Source organism: Choloepus didactylus, chromosome 2 (assembly GCF_015220235.1).
Source record: "Choloepus didactylus isolate mChoDid1 chromosome 2, mChoDid1.pri, whole genome shotgun sequence".
Lineage (NCBI taxonomy): Eukaryota > Metazoa > Chordata > Mammalia > Pilosa > Megalonychidae > Choloepus > Choloepus didactylus.
The window spans coordinates 215,136,925-215,148,087 of NC_051308.1; the positions used below are offsets into that span (position 1 = coordinate 215,136,925).

Here is an 11,163-nt window from a genome sequence, read left to right on the forward strand (position 1 = left end):
TCCGATTAATCCATACCAGCCTTCTCTTGGCTTTATGGTCAATCAACAAGCTGCTTTTGTGCTTCTAATGGGCTGCTGTCCTCTTTGTAGCTTGTCTGCTCTTTCTCTGGGCCTGACTGCTGCCTGGGAGAGGGGGAGCCAGCACAGGGCCAGAAGACCCAGGGTGAGTCCCTGGAGATGCAGGCTGCCTTCTGACAGACGGGAACGGATTGATAGGGAGAGTGGCAGGTAGGCCAGTCCGAGCAAGGGGCTCCCTTCCAAACCACCCCCAATTGAACAGGAAGGAGAGACTAACTTGGTGCTTAAACTCTGTGCCAGCTGCAACAGAATCGTCTTGGGGGAGGTGGGGGCTTGGTGAAAGACAAATTGCTAGCTCCCACCCCCAGTTTCTGATTCAGTAGGTCTAGGGTGGAGCCAGGAATGTGTTTCTGTTCCCAGGTGTGCTGCTGGTCCAGAGACACTTTGAGAATCACTGATGTAAAGAGAGGCCTTGAAAGAAGTCAGACAGGAAGGCAAGCAGACAGACAGACAGGATCTGAGGCAGAGAAACCCAGTTATGCCCCACTCCCATTCACACATACTCGGAGCCAGGGAGATGCTTGGAGAGAGAAAAAGGCCCTGACAGTGATGAGATAGATAAGCAGATCCAGAGACTGGCTCTGAGACAGAGGACAACCGAGACTGAGAGACCCGACACACAGAAGCAGAGCCAGGGGAGACAGGGAGCCCAAAATACAGATCCCAGGGAGGAGACTGCTGAGGGTGTGACAGTGCCTCCTCCCAGGTCCTCACCCCAGATCGGAGAATGACAGGATGCCTCACGAAGGAGACTGAGAGACTGACTCAAAGACAGACAGGCAGACAACAAAACTGTAGAGAAAGAGACAGACTGAGTGGCCAACAGAGGCAGGTAGAAATTCAGAGTGTGGGAGAGCCAGGGTGATGTGAGCAGGACCCCCTGGAGAGCCCCGCCAGGATGTGTGGGTGCCAGTTTATACTGGCTGCATTGTTCAGCATTCAGGAAATTTCCCAGCCAGTTGTAAAACCTTCGATGATTTGAAATTGGCCGTGGTCGGAGTATTTACACCATGTCATCACCTTGGGGCAGCAGAGCCTGGGGTCGACTCCTCTTTTCTGACTTGGGTTTGACCCTGATGGGGCTTTGCTCTTTTGCTCAAAGGCCAGTTCCTGGCCCCTCCTCCAGGAAGCCCTCCCAACTACTCTGTCCATGGGGCTCTTGTCTTCTAGGGATCTGCAGTCCCAGCTTCTTGGCTTTCTGTGGATTTCTCTGTGCTCTGGCTAACTGTTTCTGGTATGACTCTGGGTTAAGTACAATCAATTTTCTGGTCCTCATTGTCCCCACCATGTACATACACTGTGGGTGGGAGTTGGCTGTATAATCCCTAGGGCCCTTCCATTTGGAATAATTTTTGTACCCTCTTTCCTGTCTGTTTTTTGGGGGATCGTGTTCCACTGTCCTTGAACCTTTCTTGAGTGAGGCCTCTCAATGTATGTTTGCTTGTATATTTATAGAATATACACATCATAAAACATATATGAGATGAAAATACAAATAGATAGATGCCCTATTCTAGTCTGTGAGTTCCTTGAAGGCAACTCTGTCTCCTGGGCCCCAAATTGGATTTGCTTGGTCGGAGCAGCTGCTCTGTGATGATTCAATGATAATGGCGTTGGAACATTAACTTGTTGCTCAACCTGAGCTTGGCCTCGTGCTAAGCATGTTAGATGAATGAATGTTTTTAAATTCCACAACAACCCTCCAAGGTGGGTACCAAAATTGTCTCTACTTTTCCAAATGGCAGAGAGATGGAAAATAACTTGCCCCGACATCATAGAGCTAATAACTGGTGTGGCTGGGATTCGAACCCAGGGCAGCCTGGCCCCCACCACCATGCTCTTGCCACCTGTTAAGAGTGACCGAGGGAGTTTTCTGCCTCTAAGGCCTGACCCCTGGAGCCTGTGTGCTTCTAGAAAGTGGAGGCTATCGGCCGATGTTTTCATTAGAACTTTTACTACCACTTCTAAATACTCTCTGAGAACTTCCCGTGTGTCCTATGCCAGGAACCTACATTACCACATTAACTCCTTTTTCCAAGGCTCTCAAGGTCAGTATTATTGTCTTGGGCAGCAGAGCCCTCCCCTGGGCCTGGAGGGGCCACTCCCAGGCTTCTTTGGCTGAATAGGAAGGGAGATTTACCCATAAACACATTAAGAGATGCATCAAGTTGCACTAGAAACTAGACTCCAGTTAAGTGCCTGAAAAGTAATTATAAACTCCAGAATATCTTTCAGCCAAGCAGGTGGCTGGAAAATTAGAGATCTATTTCTGAGACACCTTCCGCTTTCCAGAAAGGCTGAGGTTGTATTTCAGGCAGGGGTGAGTGATGGTGGCCTCAGCAGAGTGTGTGTGTGCATGTGTGCGCGGGCACACCACACCACAGCAGTCGTGGGGGAGGGGCAGGCGGGGGGAGACGCCGCCGGTCTGGGGGTGTAGCTGTCAGGCCCGCCCCTCCCTGGCGTTCCCTGCAGTGTGGAGGCATCAGAGCGCCTCCTCTCCCGCGTCATCCCCGAGAGCTGGGTTGCTAGGACACCGGAGCCGAGGAGATGCCAGCTGATTCGCTAAACAATTTTTTTCTTCCAATTAGGAATAATTAGACAAAGGGAGAAAGTGTGCACTTAGATGGCAGCAAAGAGGCTTGGAGCTGGGGGACCCCGAGCAGTCGTTAGGAAGGCGGCTGGGAGTGTTACCCCCCAGGCCCCCACCGCCCCAGGAAGGAGCCATAGGGCCAGGTGGAGGGAGAGGAGAAAACTCCCATTTATTAAGTGTCTTCCACATGCCAGATGGCATGCCGGTGACCTTACGGGCACCGTCCCCTTTTGGGCTCACATCAAGGTGGGGAAGAGGGTCCCCTCATTGCACTCCAGCTCCTCGGGGCTCTGCACCCCCCAAACTTCTTAGCGCCCTTGCAGGCACTCTTCCCCCTGCCTGGAGCGCTTTTTCTTTCTTTTTAGTTATAGAAGTTGTGGGTTTACAGAACAATTATGCATAAAATACAGGATTCCCATATACCACCCTGTTATTAACACCTTGCTTTGGTGTGATATATTTGCTACAATGGATGAAAGCACATTTTTATAATTGTACTATTAACTATAGTCCATGGTTTAACTCGGGGTTCTCTGTGTTGTGCAGTTCCATGAATTTCTTTTTATTTTATTCTAATTACCATATATATAACCTAACATTTCACCTTCAGATATATAATTCAGTGCTGTTAATTACTCCACAATGATAACCATCCATTACCAAAACCTTTTCAACATCCCAAATAGAAACTCTGTGCATTTTAAGCTTTCACTCACTATTCTCTATCCCTACTCTATTCCCTGGTAACTTGTATTCTAGATTTTGACTCTTAGGTGTTTCCTTATTCTATTATTTCCTATCGGCAAAATCATATGGTATTTGTCCTTTTGTGTTTGACTTATTTCACTCAACATGTCTCCAAGGTTCATGCATGCTGTCACATGTATCAGACCGTCATCCTTTTTTATGGCTAAATAATATTCCATTGTGTGTGCATACTACATTTTTAAAATGCATTCATCGGTTGATGGACACTTGGGTTACTTCCATCTTCTGGCAATTGTGAATAAGGCTGCTATGAACATCAGTGTACAAATATTTGTTTGAGTCCCTGCTTTTAATGCTTTTGTGTATATATGTAGAAATGGAAGTGCCAGATAATATGGTAATTCTATACTTAACTTTCTGAGGAACTGCCAAACTTGTCTTTCACAACGGCTGTGCCATTTTACAGCCCACCAGCAAAAAATAAGTGTTTTTCTCCATATCCTCTCCAACACTTGGATTTTTTTTTTTTAATTAGTCATTCTAGTGAGTGTGAAATGGTATCTCTCATTGTGGTTTTGATTTGCGTTTCCCTAATGGCTAATGACTTTGAACATTTTTTTTTTATGTGCTTTTTAACCATTTGTATATCTTCTTTGGAGAAATGTCTGTTCAAGTCTTTTGTCCATTTTTAAATTGGATTGTCTTTTTGTTGTTGAGTTGAAGGATTTCTTTATTTATTCTGGATACTAAATCCTTGTTCATTGCTAGTGTATTGAAACACTACTGATTTTTGCATGTTGATCTTGTAGCCTGCCACTTTGCTGGATTCATTTTTTAGCTCTAGTAGCCTTGTTTGTACTTTTCAGGACTGTCATCTGCAAATAGGGAAAGTTTCGCTTCTTCATTTCCCATTTGGATGTCTCTTATTTATTTTTCTTGCCTAATAGTTCTGGCAAGAACTTCCAGTACAATGTTAAATAACAGTGGTGACGATGGGCATCTTTGTCTTGTTCCTGATCTTAGAGGGAAAACTTTCAGTCTTTCACCATTAGGTAGGATGTTAACTGTGGACTTTCCATATATGCCCTTTATCATGTTAAAGAAGTTTCCCTCTATTCCTAGAGTTCTAAGTGTTTTTGTCAAGAAAGGGTGCTGAATTTGGTAAAATACCTTTTCTGTATCAACTGAGATGATCATATGTTCTTTTTTTTTTTTTTTTTTTTTTTGTCTTTGTTCTGTTTATGTGGTGTATTACATCAATTAATTTTCTTATTTTGAACCACCCTTGCATTCCTGGGATAAATCCCACTTGATCATGGTGTGCAATTCTTCTAATATGCTGCTGGATTCAGTTTGCTTTTTAAAAATTTAATATTCTGATGTTCTGGTACATTGCATTGTTAAATACTGAAATGCAGGCATTTCTTGTCAGTTTGCCACCATTATTTTAGTATTAGAAAAAATCTGAATCGTGGCTATCTGAATCCTACCTAGAGGATTACATGCTACATTAAGATTTCCAACTGAATAAAGGTGCACACATTTAGAAAGTGTTCTAAGCATCTCCTGGTTCTCTGTGAGACCCTCCCAAGGTAACTTATTGCATTTTAATTCCCACACCCTGGGTAACAGTGCAGATGGGTGGCTGAGCGTCTTTCCTGGTGTTTTGGTCATTTGTATTTCCTTCATAGCCACTTTGGGTTTCTGATGAAATCTGCCTTCAGCTGGGAGGTGGGGCAAAACAACCCACTGAAGTGGATACTAGCATTATCCCTGTCTCCCAGACAAGGGGAGGATAAGCAATGTGATCAAGGTGACACTGCTAGGGAGGTCCGAGCCAGGATGGGACCCAGCGGTGTGGGGCCAGGGTCCATGAACTCACCACTGTGTGATGCTGCAGTTCACCTGACGGCTAAATTCCCTCTGATCTCTCTGTCCCCTTTCCCCCTGAGCCATCTCCTTCCCCTTGGGGCCTGCTCTGCCCTTTCTGATAATTTATTTTGGCCAGCACCTTCTTCCCCCATCATGCTGGAGACACTGAAGGCGGAAGGTTGAGGAACCCTCACCGTGGACCCCTGGCCTGTCTCAGATGGAATAGCCCCGGGGGACCATGACCGGGCTTCAGTGATGATCCTAGCTTGCATTTAACAAGATGTTTGGATGAGTACTAATATTTTAATATCATGTAAGCTAATTACTGCAATAAACAGTTGGTTGTTTTGCTCCCAAATTGCAGTCACTGGGTCAGGGATCAGAGCCTGGTTAATCATTTGACCATTCGGGCAGCGAGCGACCTGGAGCACCTGTATATAAGGAGTTTCAAACATCACTGGAATAAATTGGGAATAAACTGAGGTTTTCATGCAAGACTCTGTACAAAGCTGGCAGAATACAAATGAGTCCTAATTCTGCAAAAGTAGGCAACATCCTCAAAGGAAACAGCGGGCCACACCTTTGACATACATTATTTCTTTTACTCCCAGTAGCAGTCCCAAGATGGATGTATTATGCGCATTTTACATATTGGTTCAGCAGTCTGCCCCAGGTCATGTGGCTAGTAAGAGGCAGAGCTGGGGTGCAAGCCTGGGATTGCCTGTGCCCAGGGCTGGTGCTTTTAGCCTAGTTGCTGTGCTGCTCCCAGGAGAAGATGGGTGGGCCCTGCTAAGCAAGTGGACCTGACACTTCCTCTGTACCTTTCCAGCTCACTGCCAATGGGGGGCAAAGGTGCCCATGGCGAACTCAAGCCTGTGGACAACAAGGATCTGTCTGCCCTAAGAGGCACGAGCATCTTGGATAAGAGAATAGGAAGGTTGTGGGGATAACAAGAAGGAGACAAGAAAGAGGGGGCATTTGAATGGGGTCTTTGATAGGCAGACAGTACATCTGTTTTATAACTATGTGCCCACATGTGAGTTCATTCAATAAATATTTCCTGAGAACCTACTGTGTGCAAGGCACAGAGAACCACTTGATGAATAGAATAGACATGGCCCCTACCCACTCTCAGCTACAGTCTAGAGCAGCACTGTCCAAGAGAACTTCCTGTGATGATGGAAATGTTCACACTGCCCAGTACAGTGGTCAGTAGCCACATGTAGCTGTCAAGCACTTGAAATGTGGCTAGTGTCACTGAGGAACTGAATTTTTAATTTCATATACTTTCAGCTAATTAAGAAATGCTTATAGTGAAAAGTGCAATGCAGGAAACAAATAAGATCCAGTGGATGGAGAATAATGGGGAGTAGACTGTTTAGAGTAGGTAATCAGGGAAAACCTCTCTGAGGAGGTGACATTTCAACAGAGACCTAAAGGATGAGTGTGAGCCATAGGGAGAGGCAGGGAAAGAGCATCCCAGGCAGAGGGAACAATATACAGACAGCCCTCAAAGTAGGAAAGGGATTGTCATATTGAGACAGCAAAAGGATCCCAGTGTGGCTAGAGTGTGGTGGACAAGGGGTGGGCACCCAGGGTCAGGGGAGGAGGTGTGAGATGAGATAGGGACATGAGAGTTAGGGTCTGATCACATAGGCCTGGGTAAGGAGTGAGCATTTTAGTTTAAGTGCAACGGGAAGCCACTGAAAGGTCTTTTGCTGTGGCGGCCAAGTGGAAGGTGGGTTGTAGGTAGCAGCAGTGGAGGTGAGGACATCAGGGAGGGGGCTATCATTATCACAGTGGTCCAGGAGAGGAACAGTGGCATGGAGTAGAGTGATGGCTATGGAGATGAGAGGAGTGATTCAACTCCAGGCATGCTTCCTTTAGGGTGAGGAAGAACTGGAATCAGGGGTGACATTTGGGTTTATTCTCTTCATTTTCAGAGAAGAGAAAGGAAAATAACCACAACAAATCAAGAGTTCAGCTCTTGGAGGGTCATCTGGATGGCTGTTGAAAGCAGCAGGAATGGCATGTTTATTTGGTTGTGTTGGATCCTTGTGTGTGAGTATGTGTGTACACTCTGTGTACTTCTGTGTGAGCAAGTGTGCATTGATGTTTGTGCACATCTCTGTGCTTTGAGTAGAATAAATGCTTCCATTTGGTGTGGGATGAGCATGCATGCATAACAATGACTATATTTTGGATGAGTGTATATGAATGTGCACACACATTTGTGTCAGTGTGGGTGGGGTCAGTGTGAATGTGAACATCTGTGTGTTTCTCTGTTTGTGCATCTTGCATCTAGGGAGAGCCTGGACCTGGCTTTGTCTCTGTGAGATATGTAGAAAGGAGGTATGTGTTTATGCATCTGTGTGTGTGTGTGCAGGGATGAAGGGGTGTGCATATTTGTGGGGTGACTATCTATGTAAATCTGTGCACATGTGTGGGTGCAGCAAGTGCACAAGGGTAGGGTTGAATGTGTTAGCACTTCCTTATATGAGGGATGAGTGTGTGTACAGGATCTGTGTATGCACATCTTTTGAGGGGGGCTGTGTGTACAGATCTGTGTGTGTTGGTATGTAGGGAGGGTACACGTGTGTATGTGCACAGGTATGGGATGAGCGTGTTCCAGGGACAGATATGAATGGGTGCATGTACCCATCTATGTATAGTGAGCATGCTTGCCTGTGCCCTTTGGGGCTGCCATGCCCGCAAGTCACAGAGGCAACAGCTTGCAGAGCACGTTTTGACATGTTTATAGGTCTCTCAACCTTAATGCATTTTAAATTTCCAACCCAAGGCGATCCCGGTGGACTGCAGAGCCATTTGTTTCTTGCTCTGCTTTAAAAAGAAAGTTTCCAGAGTAAGATCCCTTCTGCCTTCAGCCTGGTGGCCTCTCCTGATTCTTCAGGTCTGCAGATGGAAAGAGGACATAGGCCTGAGTCTGTGAGTGTGGGAGGCAGTAGAGGCCGTGGTGGTAATGGGATGAAGAGGTGGGAAGAGACCATTCTCTTCACTAGGGTAGGTCCAGGGCATAAAGGATCCAGTATCCAGCCTCCTTTATCTCCTGTCCTCCTGAGGATCTGCCCTTGTCCTCAAGCTACACACTCTTCCCGGGCAATTTACCCCGCTATCTGCTCTGAGGCAATTCCTGATGGTAAACACGTGTGCCTCTGACAACCACAAGTGGCCCTGCTTCCCTCCTGTTCCATTCCAAGCTATGGTGATGTCCTCTGTCCCTATTGAAGTCCAAAGTATCAGCTGTGTCCCCTAGACTGAAGGGGCCGCAATCCTGCTTGTCACTGTGTGTGCTGAAGGCCCTGTGGGGCTGCTACTGACTCAGTGGTTTTCAGGGATCCACAGAAGTAGGAGAGAAAAAGCATCTCAAATTTCAACTTGTGTTTACAGAGGCTACCTTGTCCCAGGTCTTAGGCACGAGGCTGCTGGGTTTGTGCTGGGCACTGAGTGACAGGCACAGCTGTGCTGGGAATCTCCCCTACCCTGTCTTTGCACCAACCTCTGGGTCTCAATTCTCCCTTCCCTTAGGATGAGTTTTTTCTGGCAACTCCTTTTGTCCTTCATGCCAACAGTTCCTGGTGGGTAAAATCCACAACAAGGAGCTGTGAATGTTGTTTCTGGGAACTTTAGCACAATAAGCTCAGATTTTGATTTTTTTTTTTTTTTAAAGAAAATGGCTTGAGGCCAGAGCTGGGTGAGGAGAAATCATTATAGATTCTAAAAATATTTTTTTCCCTTCTCTATGGACTTAACATAAAAATAGGTTTGTTTGTATTTGGAATTGTTTTCCAAAGTCAATATCCCAAACCTAGATTAGGTACAAAAAAATTAGTTTCCAAAAAAATGAGTTGTGGAAATGAATTTGTGGGAACATTAAAAAAAATTGGTTACCCCAAGGCTGATGTTCTTAACGGAGAAGATTTTGACTGGTTGTTTGAGACAGTTGAGTGGTTTTGTGGGAATGTGAATGAACAGAACGTGTTGTCTGAAAAAGAATTGCAAGCTTTCAGCGCTCTTCAAAAATCAGGCAAGCCCATCCTAGAAACAGCAGCACTGGATGAAGTTCTTAAAACCTGTAAAGCTTCTGATTTGAAGACACCTACTGTGAATGACAAAGAGCTAGAGAAATTAGAGGATGAAATTCAAACTCTGCAAAAATTAAAGAACCTCAAACTTCAACGACGGAATAAATGCCAGTTGATGGCTTCGGTAACTAGCCACAGATCTCTGAAGTTAAATGCCAAAGAAGAAGAAGCCACTAAAAAGCTGAAGGAGAGTCAAAAATTTCTAAATGCTGCGAATACTAAAATCAGTAACGACCTTCAGTCTCTTACCCATGGAGTTGCAAAATTGATGATGTTCTTCAAACATTCTAATATAGGGCAAGGGACGAATCCACTGGTGTTTTTATCTCAGTTTCCCTTGGAAAAGTATCTAAGCCAGGAGGAGCAAAGCACAGCAGCATTAACCTTCTTTACTAAAAAACAGTTCTTTCAGGGGGTACATGAAGTAGCTGAAAGTTCAAATGAAGAAAATTTTCAACTATTAGATATACAAACACCATCTCTTTGTGATAACCGAGAAGTCCTTGAGGAGAGGCGGCTAGAGATGACCAGGCTACAGTTAGCTTACATTTGTGCTCAACATCAGTTAATTCAACTGAAAGCAAGTAATTTGAGCATGAAGTCAAGTATAGAATGGGCTGAGGAGAATCTGCATAGTCTAACCAACAAGGCTGTTGGCAAAGAAAGTTTGTATGCTAACATTTCTAGCTTGACCAGTGAAATTCTAAAACTTGAAGAACAAATCACTCATGTAAAAGACGAAAGTTTGCCTGCTGTAGTAAGAGAGAATGCCCAGTTGTTGAACATGCCAGTTGTAAAGGGAGATTTTGATTTGCAGATTGCCAAACAAGACTATTATACAGCAAGACAAGAATTAGTTTTAAATCAGTTAATAAAGCAAAAGGCATCATTTGAACTTCTACAAATATCATATGAAATTGAATTGAGGAAGCACTGGGACATATATTGTCAACTTGAAAATTTGGTTAAAGAGCTTAGTGAAAGCAATGAGGTGCTGTACCAGCGGTTAGAAGTGCTGACGGACTCCTCAATAACTCAGCAGAAAAACCCCAGGACGACTATTGACACCAAGGATTATTCTACGCAGAGGCTTTATCAACTTTTAGAAGGAGAGAATAAGAAAAAAGAGTTGTTTAGAACCCATAGTAACTTGGAGGAAGTGACTGAGAAATTGAAGCAGGATGTTTCTTTATTACAAGGTCAGCTGGCAGCATCTGCTCAAGAACATTCTTTCTTTCTGTCCAAACTGAATGATGGTGTGGACCTGCTTTGTGATGCTTTGTATCAAGGAGGAAATCAGCTTTTGCTTAGTGATCAGACACTAATGGAGCAGTTTCATCAAGTTGAATCTCACTTGAATAAGTTAAATCATCTCCTTACTCATATTCTTGCTGATGTGAAGGCAAAAAGAAAAATTTTGGCAGCTGATAAACTGCATCAAATGGAAAGAGAATTATATGTGTATTTTTTTAAAGATGAAGATTATCTGAAACATATCATGGAGAATTTAGAAAATCAATCAAAGATAAAAGTTGTTGGCCTTGAAGATTGAAAATTACTAAGATATGAATCTTTTATTATTATATTGATTTGAAATATGCTATGTTTTAATGTATTACATGTTAGGAGGACAGTATACCATATGTAAAAAACTATTAAATTTTTAAATTCACTGTCATTGGAACATTTCATTTAATGAACTCAAATATTACATCAATTTTTTCCCCTCATAATAAGATACTTGTTCAAAGTACCCCAGTGCTTTTTATGACTTGAACATTTGCTTGGTGGCACTTCAGTGGGTGAGATATT

The 11,163-nt window shown here is 44.2% G+C and overlaps 1 protein-coding gene across 1 annotated transcript; it reads left to right on the forward strand.

The window, feature by feature from the left end:
• The first annotated feature begins 8,971 nt into the window (after positions 1 to 8,971).
• On the forward strand, positions 8,972 to 10,903 carry LOC119520040 (HAUS augmin-like complex subunit 3). The gene has a single exon (XM_037817795.1). It carries the CDS (start codon positions 9,110 to 9,112, stop codon positions 10,901 to 10,903), a length of 1,794 nt encoding a protein of 597 aa, XP_037673723.1. The 5' UTR covers positions 8,972 to 9,109.
• Positions 10,904 to 11,163: the final 260 nt, after the last annotated feature.

Bases quoted from the DNA above. Each gene is read 5' to 3' on its own strand.
- LOC119520040 (XM_037817795.1), top strand. From the start codon at position 9,110: ATGAGTTGTGGAAATGAATTTGTGGGAACATTAAAAAAAATTGGTTAC.